The sequence below is a fragment of the Panulirus ornatus genome, chromosome 19, assembly GCF_036320965.1.
Source record: "Panulirus ornatus isolate Po-2019 chromosome 19, ASM3632096v1, whole genome shotgun sequence".
NCBI lineage: Eukaryota > Metazoa > Arthropoda > Malacostraca > Decapoda > Palinuridae > Panulirus > Panulirus ornatus.
Window position 1 is genome coordinate 23,388,605 of NC_092242.1, and position 19,960 is coordinate 23,408,564.

The 19,960-nt window shown below is 39.8% G+C and overlaps 1 protein-coding gene across 1 annotated transcript in view; it reads left to right on the forward strand.

Annotated features, from left to right (window-relative positions):
- Window positions 1-268: 268 nt before the first annotated feature.
- The window catches only part of LOC139755681 (RCC1-like G exchanging factor-like protein), a 170,065-nt gene continuing 150,373 nt past the window's right edge, over window positions 269-19,960 (forward strand). The window contains exons 1-2 of the mRNA XM_071674328.1: window positions 269-377; window positions 4,965-5,034. Coding sequence (XP_071530429.1) covers window positions 369-377; window positions 4,965-5,034 — 79 coding nt within the window. The 5' untranslated portion in view covers window positions 269-368. The remainder of the gene's footprint in view (window positions 378-4,964; window positions 5,035-19,960) is intronic.

The following is a 19,960-nucleotide window of genomic DNA, read 5'->3' on the forward strand; positions in this document are numbered from 1 at the left end:
AAAAAAAAATAGAGCTTATACTTGAGAAAATAAGAAACGTGATACAGATCATAACTAACGGGAAATAATACTTAAAAAAAGACTTAACGTGAACGTTCTTTGGAAAAAAAAACGTTTCTGAGTTTTGAGCACAATATTTAGTTGGTGTCGGCATCATATGTTCTGCACCCACGTTATCCTTACAACAGGTCTCAGAAATGGGAAAAGTTGTTTCCTATCTTAACCTTGTTCGTACTTATGTCATATTAGGTCACTTGAAAGTATACAGATCGTGTTTGAGGTCTACATTTAGTATCAAGAAAACATGGATATGCACACTTGTTCCTGAAATGCAGATACCTTTACAATAACTGTAAAGGCTCTACAATATGAAGAAGGTAGGGTTGAAGTTGTTAAATAGGATTATGTGTTATTAAACGTCAATACAGTTACAATCAATGCAAGGCATGGCCGCACCGCATAGACTACATCGGACATTCCAAAGTTTGTAAAAGATATATAGTTTTTTCTCATATCTAGATTTTTGCTCCATTGCATCATCCAGAACATTTGCTATTATTTGTTAATGTTATATTGAATTTTGGAATTTAGAAATTTCGAAAGTGAACATTAGAATTTCTTAAGTGATCGTTACTGACGAGCCCCCCAAGAAAATTGCACCCATTAGTATTAAATTAGTGTTAAACACGCTTGCAAGAGGTACTGTTGTTTTTCTGAGTATCAGAAATTGTAAAATGTTAACAAATATCAGATTGATATCAGGATTAGTCAACAGCAACAGTGTCTTTCAGTGCCTTTATGCAAATAAATCCACAGTGATGTCATGTCCCCACCAATAAATGAAAGATTGGTGTCAATATCCAGCTAACTTTAAACATCATTAAGATTAGCTTTCTCTTCTGAATCTTCTTGAGTTTATATTCAAGTTGAGCCATTCACCCGAATGTAGGTTGTCAGTGTGAGTTCGCCATAGTGTGTAACGATGTAAACAAACCCCGGTGCCCTCCAGGCCAGGTGTTGTAAACATGTAAACAAACCCCCGGCGAGCCCCAGGGCAAGTGTTTGAATTTCTGAAAGTACGTGTTATGACAATGGTTAGATGAGTCCTTTTTATTTGAAGTAGAGTAAATCATCTGTATAGGGCATCACAAAAAGTATTGTGAATCAAATGCATGTAAGCGGACTTCTTATAGTTATGTTTAAAGCCGGGAAGAATGATTATCGCTATTATTTTATTATTCATGAATACAGAATGAAGTTGGGGCTAAAGAAACGTATAGGTATCGAAACAAGAAGAATGTAACTTGTTTTTGTACGATGTACTCAATAAGGCCATAGTTTATTAGTTCTTAACCATTTTTTTTTTTACAGTACTGACGACTTGACTATCTATCTATCTATCTATCTATCTATATATATATATATATATATATATATATATATATATATATATATATATATATAAGGTTTTGAAGTTAACAGCTGCAAGGGCCACATACTGAATGACTTTGTATGCTATCCTTATTATCTGACGAAGAGGGTTTAAGGATTTATTTGGTGGTGGATTTAGTTTGACCGTGGTGGACTTAATTACCCAAGCATTTGATAGGTCTATAGGCCAAACACCCAGATGATCAAGCACAGCTGCCATAATAAGAATATATATGCTTGGAATTATGACGTATTTTGCTTAGCTGTACAACGAGATAGGCTTTGAATTTTCCTAGATTCTCTCATACAGTGGTACAGTAGTCAAGAGAATGAGAAATCAGCTTCAAAGCATTATTTGGAATTCCTTTTGATAGTTCTACAGTTTATGCCCCACTTGCATTAAAAAGTTTCTGTTGTATGCAATTGATAGATTTATTTTTTAGAATCCCCCACTTGTGAACATTTATTTCTTAGGTAAGGATAAGGTAAGTTAGGTTTGGTTAGGTTCATTTGATTGGGATATATACCATAGCTCCTGTAAAGTCTTGGCGGAGAGGAAACTATAAAATTACTGTATATTTTATTGACATAGTAAATCAGGTGACAACAGTTATGTATATTAACAAAAGTTATACAAACCTCACCAAGTTGCTGGAATGATATTTGAAATATATCAGAATTATATTCATCACCTACTGAGGTTTGTACTGTACTGTCTGTTTGTTGACTGCATCCAGTGCTATGATGGCAGTGCATTTTCACCAGTATGGTTGATATTCTCCCGGTAAAATACTTAAGGGAATAGTTGTAAAATGGACTTACTTATATCATAATAGGAAGTGTCCAGAATATATCAAATGTAACACTGAAATAGTTCATAATCATCGCAGGTGTTGAACAAGAGTAATGATTTATCATGTGTTGTTGGTAAACTAGGATGTTTAGGTAAGAGATCGTTTATGTATAAGTGTAGTCTTATGAAATTATCTTCCACATGAGACAAACAATGTCAGATAATGAATTTTTTTTGAGACTTAAGTAAAATTAGTCATTATAAAATCTTTTTACTTATATATCTAGTTATAATTTTTGTAGTAATCTCTCATTGGTGAATTTTCCCCTTGTGTCATCAGTCATTTTGAATAAATTATGAGAACCACTTTAAGTTTTATCCTAAGTGAAATATTTACATATGTACACTGTGTTTGTCTTAATGCTCATCATTCTAGTCAAATTATACCAGTCACACTCATGAAAATGAACTACAAGCATGGTGCCAGATGTCAACAATTATATGACACCATGCAATTCTTAGCAGGAGATTGATATAATGGTGTATCTTTCATTTATCATTTTATCATATGTTTGGTTTTTATAGGTTTTTTTGATATTTTACAAGTGTACCACATACCTTACATGTATCCTGATATAAATAAAACTTTCACTTTATTCTGCAATGTTCAGTAAATTATAATGGCCTAAACCATTTTCCACAAGTGTTAATGTAGTATCTAAAGTACTAAACACAGCACTAGCAATGCAGAACACATTTAGTCAACACAGTTAGCTTCTCATTGCTATTAGTCTTGAATATTAAATGGTTTTGTTTTGTAAGTAGTGTTGTTTAGGGAATACAGTAACAGATGTGGAGCTTAGAGTTGAACATGAATTTTTATTAAATGGTAATGAAGCTATGTATATCAGGGAAAGTATGGTGTTATTTAATGAAGGTAAGACACTTGTATAAAATCAGAAGATTTCTTAAAATCCTCACCTTACTTCACCTGGTAGCTGAAATGATTTTTGAAATCTTTTATCAAATATTATGTTAATATTGGTAATCTGACTAGCTTTTGATTTTATTCTTCATTTTCAGATGAGATGTTAAATGTTTATTTTCAAATTTATGTGGAAGCCCAGTGCACAGCTGTGGTCTTGTTCACATTTGTTTATTTCCTTATCATGGCTATCATAAATAACCATGTTTTATTGATTATTCTGTTGATTTTTATTTGACCTGCTTTTAATGTTTTATCTTTACTTCCAAATATGGGTAAAATAAATTTTTGTTCTTTTGAACCATATTTTAGTTATGGTAAACTGTTTATGTCCAGATCCTTTCTAGAAAACTGAATCTTGAGGATGGAAAAATGGAAAATGTATATTGTGTGAATGCAACTTCAGCACTTGAAAATTTGGTATAAGTGAGGGAAACAGTTATTAGTCATGCAATGTACAGACAAAGAATTTTGTTTATGTTCGTAGGTTACCCATTGGTAAAGGTTAATCCAGAATCAATTTTTTTTTTCCTTATTATACCTATGAATATAGTAATCTTTCCTACTACTATTCTGGAAAAAGATTTTCGTTGAAGAATTATTCTTTTTCTCCAATTAAAGCTTTCAGGAATTCTTTGATTTCACAGAAAGTTACCCAGACCTTTGGTTTGTTCATCCAACTCCTTCAAGTCTTTATCAGCAAAGATATCCCAGAGTGGGCGTGGTGGTGGAATCTATTTATGCATCTGTGGCTGTATGATAGAGAGCATCTATCCTGGCCTTTGAGGGAACCTCTAGTAGGATGAGATTATTATGAGGATCTCTGGCATTTGTCAGTCATCTTGCTTTGTTGATATATGTTAAAATCCAGTTGATTTACCTTGCTTGGCAACAGACCATCAGATCGTGGAGGATGATGTAGAGTGGAAGGCAAGTCATTCATAAGGATAAACTTTTCTTCATTTCATTTCTTAGTTTCTTTAGTCCTTTCAGTTCTATGGAGATATGGTCTCAGATGCTCTGTCTGTAAATGGGGAAAAGTAGATTTAAAGTATGAAAAGCCATTTTTCTACCAAAGGAGAACCCTGGGAATATCCATTTAGTTTCTCCTTCATTGCTTCATCTCTTTCCTCTTTATTTTCTTTTCACTTATTTTTTTTATTCCAGACAGTGTTTAGCTTGAGGCACATGTCATTGATCAGTGAATAATTGGTTGTGGCTTTTATTGCTTAACTGTGTAATCTCTGTGCTAGGCAGTTTACTCTTTGGTCATTAGATCCCTGTGAATGAACAGCTGCTGATCTCATACTATTCATAATTGTTGAATAGAGTACATTTTCAAGGATTCAACATGTATTTTGAGGTACAGGGATGTTTTTATACCTCGTAAGTGCTCTCTCAGATACTCAAGGGGCTCTGCCCATAACAGGGAAATTGTTTTTCATTCTTCAAATCCTATCATTTTAGTGTACAGAGTTAAAGGTTGAATGGTTGTGAACTTACAAGTAATCATGGAGAAATGAAAGGTTCTAATATAGTAATGCAACATTGAATGCAGATGATTAAGTGGTTGAAGTTGATACTTATATTGCTTAAGCATTATTCAGCATGCTGTTTGAACATGGAGGTCTTTGGTGACCAAAATGCTTTGAGAAGTTTCATCCACCACTCCATTGTGAATATCAAAAGAGGAGTGCAATTATAAACTGGCAAATGTGGAGCTATGAATGTAAAGAACTTTTTTCGTTCTTTCAGATTTTTTCAAAAGATATGATCCAGTATACCAGCAAGTCCCCTGTGGCAACATTGAGCCTCATATCTCGAGGTAAGACCAACTTAAGATGGTATGCATTTAATCCATTTTCACAATTTTTTATTAAATGGGCCATCATCGTGATGCATTTACATGATATGTATACCTCTTTTGCAAAATAACTCGACACAATGCTCATATCTCTGCTTATCTCTCGTGTCAAACTACCTTTCTGGCCCATCTGTATCTGTCTTTGTTGATGAATCAACCTTTCCTTCAGGATTCTGTCCTGTCTCTTTGTTTATTCCTCCTTACTTCAACAGATAACCAAATTCACTAGTGTGTCAATGACTAAACGTTGCATTTATCTGAGTCTTTGAAATTTGTTTCATCTTTCTTGATTGCTTCATCATTGTCTTTGTTTTGTCACAGTTGCTTCTGTAAATTCAGTCATGAATAGGATTTCCCAATAGGTTAGTTACAACCTGGTTATTGTAACTTTAAAGTCTCAAAACCTAATTTCTTATTTCCATATCTAACACTCCTTACAACTTATGTATCTCCTGCGATGACTGGTTAATTCCTCCACTTAACAGTGAACATTTTTGAGTCACCCAGGTATGTTGAACTTGACTTTTAAGGGTCATGTCAAACACATCAAACTATATTTTTCATATATTTGCTTCCTAACATCTAAAGATTTGAAAAGAAGACCCATGACTCTAGTTTGGATTTTGTGTGTGGTATGCCCTATATGAAAAGGTTTAATCTAGGACTTAACCTTGCTCATAACTTGAATAAGATTCCACCTTTGGTCATAGAATTTAATTCAGATGTTTTCAGTGTTTTGCCAACAATATTTCCATCTATTCTCATTTAACTCCCAATACCTATGCTGCAGTGCAGGTAACATGTTTTCCTTGGAAAACCCTTTTAGTTTTCCCATCCCTTCTATCCTTTCTTTAGGCCCAAGACAAATTCCCTTGGATAGTGAGTGATGCAGTCTCGAGGCTAAAAGGAACCCTTTGTACGTCAGCATCAGGGCCATCAAAGGCTTCAATGGATCTGTATGGTGACTTAGTCTTTTTGAATGACTGTTAGCCAGCTCATAAATATTATGGTGGTGAAAGAAAGTGAAATCTTGGTTGATTCTTGGAGTGTTCTGCTTCTAGGAGAGAATTTATTTTTGTAACTCAAAATCTATGCATATTCAGGTACATTAAAGGTTCCATGATTATACCTTATCCTTGTTCCTTCTACTTCATCACCTGTTTCATGAAGGATTTCTTTGATTCTTTTGGCATTCATCTGCTTAATTCCATTAGTTTTCACCATATGCACTTATCTGAGTCTGCCTACAATAATGTTTATAGCATTTGCTAAAGACTTACCGTGTTTCATCATTACAGAATAAACATTAGACATTTATCAACTGCTTGTCTATATGTATAGTCTATATAGCTGTGGTTTCAGTGCATTAAACATGGCAACTAGAGACTGAGTGTGAACAAATGTGGCCTTTTGTTCTTTCCTAGCACTACCCCGCAGGGGGAGGGGGATTGCTATTTCATGTGTGGAGGGGTGGCAACGGGAATGAATAAAGGTGGCAAGTATGAATTATGTACATGTGTATATATGGATATGTCTGTGTATGTATATATATTATCCCTAGGAATAGAGGAGAAAGAATACTTCCCACGTATTCCCTGCGTGCCGTAGAAGGCGACTAAGAGGGAAGGGAGCGGGGGGCTGGAAATCCTCCCCTCTCATTTTTTTTTTTAATTTTCCAGAAGAAGGAACGGAGAAGGGGGCCAGGTGAGGATATTTCCTTAAAGGCCCAGTCCTCTGTTCTTAACACTACCTCGCTAACGTGGGAAATGGCAAATAGTATGAAAAAAAGTATATGTATGTGTACGTTAAACTGTATAGGTATGTATATGTGCATGTGTGGATGTTAATGTATATACATGTGTATGTGGGTGGGTTGGGCCAAGCTCTCTCATCCACAACAGACTACATACTTGCCCCTCTTTCCAAAACTCTCACATTTACCTCCCTAACAACCCCATCCATATACAAATTAAACAACCTTGGAGACATCACGCACCCCTGCTGCAAACCGACATGCACTGAGAACCAATCACTTTCCTCTCTTCCTACTTGTACACAAGCCTTACATGCTTGATAAAAGATTTTCACAGTTTCTAACAACTTGCCTCCCACACCATATTTTCTTAATACCTTCCACAGAGCATCTCTGTCAACTCTATCATATGCCTTCTCCAGATCCATAAATGCTACATACAAATCCATTTGCTTTTCTAAGCATTTCTCACATACATTCTTCAAAGCAAACACCTGATCCACACATCCTCTACCACTTCTGAAACCACACTGCTCTTCCCCAATCTGATGCTCTGTACATGTCTTCACCCTCTCATTCAATACCCTCCCATATAATTTCCCAGGAATACTCAACAAACTTATACCTCTGTGATTTGAGCACTCACTCTTATCCCCTTTGCCTTTGTACAATGCCACTATGCAAGAATTCTGCCAATCCTCAGGCACCTCACCATGAGTCATACATACATTAAATAACCTTACCAACCAGTCAACAACACAGTCACCGCCATTTCTAAATAAATTCCACTGCAATACCATCCAAACCCGCTGCCTTGCCAGCTTTCATCTTCCACAAAGCTTTTAGTACCTCTTTTCTCTTTACCAAATCATTCTCCTTACCCCTTTTACTTTGCACACCACCTCAACCAAAACACCTTGCATCTGCCACTCTATCATTAAACACATTCAACAAACCTTCAAAATACTCACTCCATCTCCTTCCCACATCACCACTTCTTGTTATCACCTCCCCATTTGCCCCCTTCACTGATTTTCCCATTTATTCCCATGTCTTACACACTTTGTTTACCTCCTTCCAAAACATCTTTTTATTCTCCCTAAGATTTAATGATACTCTCTCACCCCAACTCTCATTTGCCCTCTTTTTCACCTCTTGCACCTTTCTCTTGACCTCCTGCATCTTCTTTTATACATTTCCCAGTCATTTGCATTATTTCCCTGCAAAAATCATCCAAATGCCTCTCTCTTCTCTTTCAATAATAATCTTATTTCTTCATCCCACCTCCCACTCTTCTCATGCCACAAGCATCTTTTGCGCAAGCCATCTCTGCTTCCCTAAATACATCCCATTCCTCCTCCACTCCCCTTACTTCCTTTGTTCTCACCTTTTTCCATTCTGTACTTAGTCTCTCCTATTACTTCCTCACACAAGTCTCCTTCCCAAGCTCACTTACTCTCACCACTCTCTTCTCCCCAACATTCTCTCTTCTTTTCAGAAAACCTCTATAAACCTTCACCTTTTGTCTGTTTCCTTGCACTACCTCGCTAACACGAGAGACAGCAACAGAGTATAATAAATAAAGAATAATAAGTGAGAGCAGAAGAGGATGTTTTGAAATGGTTTGGTCACATGGAGAGAATGAGTGAGGAAAGATTGACAAAGAGGGTATATGTGTCAAAGGTGGAGGGAACGAGGGGAAGTGGGAGGCCAAGTTGGTGGTGGAAAGATGGAGTGAAAAAGATTTTGAGTGACAGGAGCCTGAACATACAGGAGGATGAAAGGCTTGCAAGGAATAGAGTTAATTGGAACGATGTGGTATACTGGGGTTAAAGTGCCGTCAGTGGATTGAACCAGGTCATGTGAAGCGTCTGGGGTAAACCATGGAAATTTTGTGGGGCCTGGATGTAGAAAGGGAGCTGTGGTTTCGGTGCATTATACATGACAGCTAGAGGCTGAGTGTGAACGAATATGGCCTTTTTTGTCTTTTCCTAGCGCTACCTCACGCGCATGGTGGGGAGGAGAGGGTTGTCATTTCATGTGTGGTGGGGTGGAGACGGGAATGAATAAGGGCAGCAAGTATGAATTATGTACTTGTGTATATATGTATATGTCTGTGTATGTGTATATATGTATACATTGAAATGTACATGTATGTATATATGCATGTCTGGACGTTTATGTATATACATGTGTATGTGGGTGGGTTTGACCATTATTTCGTCTGTTTCCTTGCACTACCTTGCTAACGTGGATTTTGGATGGTATTGCAGTGGAATCTGTTAAAAAAGGGGGGTGACTGTATTGTTGACTGGTTGGTAAGGTTATTTGATGTATGTATGATTCATGGTGAGGTGCCTGAGGATTGGCGGAATGCTTGCATAGTGCCATTGTACAAAGGCAAAGGGGACAAAGGTGAGTGCTCAAATTACAGAGGTATAAGTTTTCAGTATTCCTGGTAAATTATATGGGAGGGTATTGATTGAGAGGATGAAGGCATGTACAGAGCATCAGACTGGGGAAGAGCAGTGTGGTTTTAGAAGTGGTAGAGGATGTGTGGATCAGGTGTTTGCTTTGAAGAATGTATGTGAGAAATACTTAGAAAAGCAAATGGATTTGTATGTAGCATTTATGGATCTGGAGAAGGCATATGATAAGAGTTGATAGAGATGTTCTGTGGAAGGTATTGAGAATATATGGTGTGGGAGGCAAGTTGTTAGAAGCAGTGAAAAGTTTTTATCAAGGATGTAAGGCATGTGTACATGTAGGAAGAGAGGAAAGTGATTGGTTCTCAGTGAATGTAGGTTTGCGGTAAGGGTGTGTGATGTCTCCATGATTGTTTAATTTGTTTATGGATGGGGTTGTTTGGAGGTGATTGCAAGAGTTTTGGAAAGAGGGGCAAGTATGCAGTCTGTTGTGGATGAAAGAGCTTGGGAAGTGAGTCAGTTGTTGTTCGCTGATGATGCAGCGCTGGTGGCTGATTCATGTGAGAAACTGCAGAATCTGGAGACTGAGTTTGGCAAAGTGTGTGAAAGAAGAAAGTTGATAGTAAATGTGAATAAGAGGAAGGTTATTAGGTACAGTAGGGTTGAGGGTCAAGTCAATTGGGAGTTAAGTTTGGATGGAGAAAAACTGGAGGAAGTGAAGTGTTTTAGATATCTGGGAGTGGATTTGGCAGTGGATGGAACCATGGAAGTGTAAGTGAATCATAGGGTGGGGGAGGGGGTGAAAATTCTGGGAGCATTGAAGAATGTGTGGAAGTCGAGAATATTATCTTGGAAAGCAAAAATGGGTATGTTTGAAGGAATAGTGGTTCCAACAATGTTGTATGGTTGCGAGGCGTGGGCTATGGATAGAGTTGTGCGGAGGAGGGTGGATGTGCTGGAAATGAAATGTTTAAGGACAATATGTGGTGTGAGGTGGTTTGATCGAGTAAGTAATGTAAGGGTAAGAGATATGTGTGGAAATAAAAAGAGTATGGTTGAGAGAGCAGAAGAGGGTGTTTTGAAAGGGTTTGGTCACATGGAAAGAATGAGTGAGGAAAGATTGACCAAGAGGATATATGTGTCAGAGGTGGAGGGAACGAGAAGTGGGAGACCAAATTGGAGGTGGAAAGATGGAGTGAACAAGATTTTGAGTGATCGGGGCCTTAACATGCAGGTGGGTGAAAGGCGTGCAAGGAATAGAGTGAATTGGAACGATGTGGTATACCAGGGTCGACGTGCTGTCAATGGATTGAACCAGGGCATGTGAATCGTCTGGGGTAAATCATGGAAAGTTCTGTGGGGCCTGGATGTGGAAAGGGAGCTGTGGTTTCGGTGCATTATTACATGACAGCTAGAGACTGAGTGTGAACGAATGGGGTCTTTGTTGTCTTTTCCTAGCAATACCTCGCACACATGAGGGGGGAGGGGTTGTTATTTCATGTGTGGCAAGGTGGCGATGGGAATGAATAAAGGCAGACAGTATGAATGATGTACATCTGTATATATGTATATGTCTGTGTGTGTATATATATGTATACGTTGAGATGTATAGGTATGTATATTTGCGTGTGTGGATGTGTATGTATATACATGTGTATGTGGGTGGGTTGGGCCATTCTTTCGTCTGTTTCCTTGCGCTACCTCGCTAACACGGGAGACAACTACAAAGCAAAATAATAAATGATGAAAAAAAATATATATATAGGGTGGAGGAGGGGGCGAAAATTCTGGGAGCCTTGAAGACTGTGTGGAAGTCGAGAACATTATCTCGGAAAGCAAAAATGGGTATGTTTGAAGGAATAGTGGTTCCAACAATGTTATATGGTTGTGAGGCGTGGGCTATGGATAGAATTGTGCGCAGGAGGGTAGATGTGGTGGAAATGAGATTTTTCAGGACAATATGTGGTGTGAGGTGGTTTGATCGAGTAAGTAATAATAGGGTAAGAGAGATGTGTGGTAATAAAAAGAGTGTGGTTGAGAGAGCAGAAGAGGGTGTTTTGAAGTGGTTTGGTCACATGGAGAGAATGAGTGAGAAAAGATTGACAAAGAGGATATATGTGTCAGAAGTGGAGGGAACGAGGAGAAGTGGGAGACCAAATTGGAGGTGGAAAGATGGAGTGAAAAAGATTTTGAGTGATTGGGGCCTGAACACTCAGGAGGGTGAATGGCGTGCAAGGAATAGAGTGAATTGGAACGATGTGGTATACTGGGGTCGATATGCTGTCAATTGATTGAACCAGGGCATGTGAAGCGTCTGGGGTAAACCATGGAAAGTTGTGTGGGGACTGGATGTGGAAAGGGAGCTGTGGTTTCTGTGTGTTATTACATGACTGCTAGAGACGTGAGTGTGAAGGAATGTGGCCTTTGTTGTCTTTTCCTAGCGCTACCTCATACACATGAGGGGGAAGGGGGTTATTATTTCGTGTGTGGCGAGATGGCGATGGGAATGAATAAAGGCAGACAGTATGAATCATGTACATGTGTATATATATGTATATGTCTGTGTGTGTATATATATGTTTACGTTGAGATGTATAGGTATGTATATTTGCGGGTGTGGACGTGTATGTATATACATGTGTATGTGGGTGGGTTAGGCCATTCGTTCGTCTGTTTCCTTGTGCTACCTCTTTAACGCGGGAGACAGTGACAAAGCAAAATGAATAAATAATATATATATATATATATATATATATATATATATATATATATATATATATATATATATATATATATAGTTGATAGAGATGCTCTGTGGAAGGTATTAAGAATATATGGTGTGGGAGGCAAGTTGTTAGAAGCAGTGAAAAGTTTTTATCGAGGATGTAAGGCATGTGTACGTGTAGGAAGAGAGGAAAGTGATTGGTTCTCAGTGAATGTAGGTTTGCGGCAGGGGTGTGTGATGTCTCCATGGTTGTTTAATTTGTTTATGGATGGGGTTGTTAGAGAGGTGAATGCAAGAGTTTTGGAAAGAGGGGCAAGTATGAAGTCTGTTGGGGATAAGAGAGCTTGGAAAGTGAGCCAGTTGTTGTTCGCTGATGATACAGCGCTGGTGGCTGATTCATGTGAGAAACTGCAGAAGCTGGTGACTGAGTTTGGTAAAGTGTGTGAAAGAAGAAAGTTAAGAGTAAATGTGAATAAGAGCAAGGTAATTAGGTACAGTAGGGTTGAGGGTCAAGTCAATTGGGAGGTAAGTTTGAATGGAGAAAAACTGGAGGAAGTAAAGTGTTTTAGATATCTGGGAGTGGATCTGGCAGTGGATGGAACCATGGAAGCGGAAGTGGATCATCGGGTGGGGGAGGGGGTGAAAATCCTGGGAGCCTTGAAGAATGTTTGGAAGTCGAGAACATTATCTCGGAAAGCAAAAATGGGTATGTTTGAAGGAATAGTGGTTCTAACAATGTTGTATGGTTGCGAGGCGTGGGCTGTGAATAGAGTTGTGTGCAGGAGGATGGATGTGCTGGAAATGAGATGTTTGAGGACAATGTGTGGTGTGAGGTGGTTTGATCGAGTAAGTAACGAAAGGGTAAGAGAGATGTGTGGAAATAAAAAGAGCGTGGTTGAGAGAGCAAAAGAGGGTGTTTTGAAATGGTTTGGGCACATGGAGAGAATGAGTGAGGAAAGATTGACCAAGAGGATATATGTGTCGGAGGTGGAGGGAACGAGGAGAAGTGGGAGACCAAATTGGAGGTGGAAAGATGGAGTGAAAAAGATTTTGTGTGATCGGGGCCTGAAGATGCAGGAGGCTGAAAGGAGGGCAAGGAATAGAGTGAATTGGATCGATGTTGTATACCGGGGTTGACGTGCTGTCAGTGGATTGAATCAGGGCATGTGAAGCGTCTGGGCTAAAGCATGGAAAGCTGTGTAGGTATGTATATTTGCGTGTGTGGACGTATGTATATACATGTGTATGGGGGTGGGTTGGGCCATTTCTTTCGTCTGTTTCCTTGCGCTACCTCGCAAATGCGGGAGACAGCGGCAAAAAAATATATATATATATATATATATATATATATATATATATATATATATATATATATGTGAAGCGTCCGGGGTAAACCATGGAAAGCTGTGTAGGTATGTATATTTGCGTGTGTGGACGTGTGTATATACATGTGTATGGGGGTGGGTTGGGCCATTTCTTTCGTCTGTTTCCTTGCGCTACCTCGCAAACGCGGGAGACAGTGACAAAGTAAAAAAAAAAAAAAAAAAAATATATATATATATATATATATATATATATATATTTTTTTTTTCATACTATTTGCCATTTCCCGCATTAGCGAGGTAGCGCTAAGAACAGAGGACTGGGCCTTTGAGGGAATATCCTCACCTGGCCCCCTTCTCTGTTCCTTCTTTTGGGAAAAAAAAAAAAAAAAAACGGAGGGGAGGATTTCCAGCCCCCCGCTCCCTTCCCTTTTAGTCGCCTTCTACGACACGCAGGGAATACGTGGGAAGTATTCTTTCTCCCCTATCCCCAGGGATAATATATATGTATATATATATATATATATATATATATATATATATATATATATATATACATATATATATATATATTGGGAGTGGGGGCTGGAAATCCTCCCCAAAAAAATAAGAGGGGAGGATTTCCAGCCCCCCACTCCCAATATATATATATATATATATATATATATATATATATATATATATATATATATATATATATATATATATATATTGGGAGTGGGGGGCTGGAAATCCTCCCCTCTTGTTTTTTTTTTTAATTTTCCAAAAGAAGGTACAGAGAAGGGGTCAGGTGAGGATATTCCCTCAGAGGCCCAGTCCTCTGTTCTTAACGCTACCTTGCCAATGCGGGAAATGGCGAATAGTTTGGAAGAAAGAAAAGAATATGTATATATATATATATATATAGATTTATATTTATTTTTTATTTATTATACTTTGTCGCTGTCTCCCGCATTTGCGAGGTAGCGCAAGGAAACAGACGAAAGAAATGGCCCAACCCCCCCCATACACATGTATATACATACGTCCACACACGCAAATATACATACCTGCACAGCTTTCCATGGTTTACCCCAGACGCTTCACATGCCTTGATTCAATCCACTGACAGCACGTCAACCCCGGTATACCACATCGCTCCAATTCACTCTATTCCTTGCCCTCCTTTCACCCTCCTGCATGTTCAGGCCCCGATCACACAAAATCTTTTTCACTCCATCTTTCCACCTCCAATTTGGTCTCCCTCTTCTCCTCGTTCCTTCCACCTCCGACACATATATCCTCTTGGTCAATCTTTCCTCACTCATCCTCTCCATGTGCCCAAACCACTTCAAAACACCCTCTCCTGCTCTCTCAACCACGCTCTTTTTATTTCCACACATCTCTCTTACCCTTACGTTACTCACTCGATCAAACCACCTCACACCACACATTGTCCTCAAACATCTCATTTCCAGCACATCCATCCTCCTGCGCACAACTCTATCCATAGCTCACGCCTCGCAACCATACAACATTGTTGGAACCACTATTCCTTCAAACATACCCATTTTTGCTTTCCGAGATAATGTTCTCGACTTCCACACATTCTTCAAGGCCCCCAGAATTTTCGCCCCCTCCCCCACCCTATGATCCACTTCCGCTTCCATGGTTCCATCCGCTGCCAGATCCACTCCCAGATATCTAAAACACTTCACTTCCTCCAGTTTTTCTCCATTCAAACTCACCTCCCAATTGACTTGACCCTCAACCCTACTGTACCTAATAACCTTGCTCTTATTCACATTTACTCTTAACTTTCTTCTTCCACACACTTTACCAAACTCAGTCACCAGCTTCTGCAGTTTCTCACATGAATCAGCCACCAGCGCTGTATCATCAGCGAACAACAACTGACTCACTTCCCAAGCTCTCTCATCCCCAACAGACTTCATACTTGCCCCTCTTTCCAAAACTCTTGCATTTACCTCCCTAACAACCCCATCCATAAACAAATTAAACAACCATGGAGACATCACACACCCCTGCCGCAAACCTACATTCTCTGAGAACCAATCACTTTCCTCTCTTCCTACACGTACACATGCCTTACATCCTCGATAAAAACTTTTCACTGCTTCTAACAACTTGCCTCCCACACCATATATTCTTAATACCTCCCACAGAGCATCTCTATCAACTCTATCATATGCCTTCTCCAGATCCATAAATGCTACATCCAAATCCATTTGCTTTTCTAAGTATTTCTCACATACATTCTTCAAAGCAAACACCTGATCCACACATCCTCTACCACTTCTGAAACCACACTGCTCTTCCCCAATCTGATGCTCTGTACATGCCTTCACCCTCTCAATCAATACCCTCCCATATAATTTACCAGGAATACTCGACAAACTTATACCTCTGTAATTTGAGCACTCACTCTTATCCCCTTTGCCTTTGTACAATGGCACTATGCACGCATTCCGCCAATCCTCAGGCACCTCACCATGAGTCATACATACATTAAATAACCTTACCAACCAGTCAACAATACAGTCACCCCCTTTTTTAATAAATTCCACTGCAATACCATCCAAACCTGCTGCCTTGCCGGCTTTCATCTTCCGCAAAGCTTTCACTACCTCTTCTCTGTTTACCAAATCATTTTCCCTAACCCTCTCACTTTGCACACCACCTCGACCAAAACACCCTATATCTGCCACTCTATCATCAAGCACATTCAACAAACCTTCAAAATACTCACTCCATCTCCTTCTCACATCACCACTACTTGTTATCACCTCCCCATTTGCGCCCTTCACTGAAGTTCCCATTTGCTCCCTTGTCTTACGCACTTTATTTACCTCCTTCCAGAAGATCTTTTTATTCTCCCTAAAATTTAATGATACTCTCTCACCCCAACTCTCATTTGCCCTTTTTTTCACCTCTTGCACCTTTCTCTTGACCTCCTGTCTCTTTCTTTTATACATCTCCCACTCAATTGCATTTTTTCCCTGCAAAAATCATCCAAATGTCTCTCTCTTCTCTTTCACTAATACTCTTACTTCTTCATCCCACCACTCACTACCCTTTCTAATCAACCCACCTCCCACTCTTCTCATGCCACAAGCATCTTTTGCGCAATCCATCACTGATTCCCTAAATACATCCCATTCCTCCCCCACTCCCCTTACTTCCATTGTTCTCACCTTTTTCCATTCTGTACTCAGTCTCTCCTGGTACTTCCTCACACAGGTCTCCTTCCCTAGCTCACTTACTCTCACCACCCTCTTCACCCCAACATTCACTCTTCTTTTTTGAAAACCCATACAAATCTTCACCTTAGCCTCCACAAGATAATGATCAGACATCCCTCCAGTTGCACCTCTCAGCACATTAACATCCAAAAGTCTCTCTTTCGCACGCCTGTCAATTAACACGTAATCCAATATATATATATATATATATATATATTATTTTTTTTTATTATACTTTGTCGCTGTCTCCCGCGTTTGTGAGGTAGCGCAAGGAAACAGACGAAAGAAATGGCCCAACCCCGCCCCATACACATGTATATACATACGTCCACACACGCAAATATACATACCTACACAGCTTTCCATGGTTTACCCCAGACGCTTCACATGCCCTGATTCAATCCACTTACAGCACGTCAACCCCGGTATACCACATCGCTCCAATTCACTCTATTCCTTGCCCTCCTTTCACCCTCCTGCATGTTCAGGCCCCGATCACACAAAATCTTTTTCACTCCATCTTTCCACCTCCAATTTGGTCTCCCTCTTCTCCTCGTTCCCTCCACCTCCGACACATATATCCTCTTGGTCAATCTTTCCTCACTCATTCTCTCCATGTGCCCAAACCACTTCAAAACACCCTCTTCTGCTCTCTCAACCACGCTCTTTTTATTTCCACACATCTCTCTTACCCTTACGTTACTCACTCGATCAAACCACCTCACACCACACATTGTCCTCAAACATCTCATTTCCAGCACATCCATCCTCCTGCGCACAACTCTATCCATAGCCCACGCCTCGCAACCATACAACATTGTTGGAACCACTATTCCTTCAAACATACTCATTTTTGCTTTCCGAGATAATGTTCTCGACTTCCACACATTCTACATGGCTCCCAGAATTTTCGCCCCCTCCCCCAGCCTATGATCCAGTTCCGCTTCCATGGTTCCATCCGCTGCCAGATCCACTCCCAGATATCTAAAACACTTTACTTCCTCCAGTTTTTCTCCATTCAAACTCACCTCCCAATTGACTTGACCCTCAACCCTACTGTACCTAATAACCTTGCTCTTATTCACATTTACTCTTAACTTTCTTCTTTCACACACTTTACCAAACTCAGTCACCAGCTTCTGCAGTTTCTCACATGAATCAGCCACCAGCGCTGTATCATCAGTGAACAACAACTGACTCACTTCCCAAGCTCTCTCATCCCCAACAGACTTCATACTTGCCCCTCTTTCCAAAACTCTTGCATTCACCTTCCTAACAACCCCATCCATAAACAAATTAAACAACCATGGAGACATCACACACCCCTGCCGCAAACCTACATTCACTGAGAACCAATCACTTTCCTCTCCTCCTACACGTACACATGCCTTACATCCTCGATAAAAACTTTTCACTGCTTCTAACAACTTGCCTCCCACACCATATATTCTTACTACCTTCCACAGAGCATCTCTATCAACTCTATCATATGCCTTCTCCAGATCCATAAATGCTACATACAAATCCATTTGCTTTTCTAAGTATTTCTCACATACATTCTTCAAAGCAAACACCTGATCCACACATCCTCTACCACTTCTGAAACCACACTGCTCTTCCCCAATCTGATGCTCTGTACATGCCTTCACCCTCTCAATCAATACCCTCCCATATAATTTACCAGGAATACTCAACAAACTTATACCTCTGTAATTTGAGCACTCACTCTTATCCCCTTTGCCTTTGTACAATGGCACTATGCACGCATTCCGCCAATCCTCAGGCACCTCACCATGAGTCATACATACATTAAATAACCTTACCAACCAGTCAACAATACAGTCACCCCCTTTTTTAATAAATTCCACTGCAATACCATCCAAACCTGCTGCCTTGCCGGCTTTCATCTTCCGAAAAGCTTTTACTACCTCTTCTCTGCTTACCAAATAATTTTCCCTAACCCTCTCACTTTGCACACCACCTCGACCAAAACACCCTATATCTGCCACTCTATCATCAAACACATTCAACAAACCTTCAAAATACTCACTCCATCTCCTTCTCACATCACCACTACTTGTTATCACCTCCCCATTTGCGCCCTTCACTGAAGTTCCCATTTGCTCCCTTGTCTTACGCACTTTATTTACCTCCTTCCAGAACATCTTTTTATTCTCCCTAAAATTTAATGATACTCTCTCACCCCAACTCTCATTTGCCCTTTTTTTCACCTCTTGCACCTTTCTCTTGACCTCCTGTCTCTTTCTTTTATACATCTCCCACTCAATTGCATTTTTTCCCTGCAAAAATCGTCCAAATGCCTCTCTCTTCTCTTTCACTAATACTCTTACTTCTTCATCCCACCACTCACTACCCTTTCTAATCAACCCATCTCCCACTCTTCTCATGCCACAAACATCTTTTGCGCAATCCATCACTGATTCCCTAAATACATCCCATTCCTCCCCACTCCCCTTACTTCCATTGTTCTCACCTTTTTCCATTCTGTACTCAGTCTCTCCTGGTACTTCCTCACACAAGTCTCCTTCCCAAGCTCACTTACTCTCACCACCCTCTTCACCCCAACATTCACTCTTCTTTTTTGAAAACCCATACAAATCTTCACCTTAGCCTCCACAAGATAATGATCAGACATCCCTCCAGTTGCACCTCTCAGCACATTAACATCCAAAAGTCTCTCTTTCGCGCGCCTGTCAATTAACATGTAATCCAATAACGCTCTCTGGCCATCTCTCCTACTTACATAAGTATACTTATGTATATCTCGCTTTTTAAACCAGGTATTCCCAATCATCAGTCCTTTTTCAGCACATAAATCTACAAGCTCTTCACCATTTCCATTTACAACACTGAACACCCCATGTATACCAATTATTCCCTCAACTGCCACATTACTCACCTTTGCATTCAAATCACCCATCACTATAACCTGGTCTCGTTCATCAAAACCACTAACACACTCATTCAGCTGCTCCCAAAACACTTGCCTCTCATGATCTTTCTTCTCATGCCCAGGTGCATATGCACCAATAATCACCCATCTCTCTCCATCAACTTTCAGTTTTACCCATATTAATCGAGAATTTACTTTCTTTCATTCTATCACATACTCCCACAACTCCTGTTTCAGGAGTATTGCTACTCCTTCCCTTGCTCTTGTCTTCTCACTAACCCCTGACTTTACTCCCAAGACCTTCCCAAACCACTCTTCCCCTTTACCCTTGAGCTTCGTTTCACTCAGAGCCAAAACATCCAGGTTCCTTTCCTCAAACATACTACCTATCTCTCCTTTTTTCACATCTTGGTTACATCCACACACATTTAGGCACCCCAATCTGAGCCTTCGCGGAGGATGAGCACTCCCCGCGTGACTCCTTCTTCTGTTTCCCAGGTTTCCA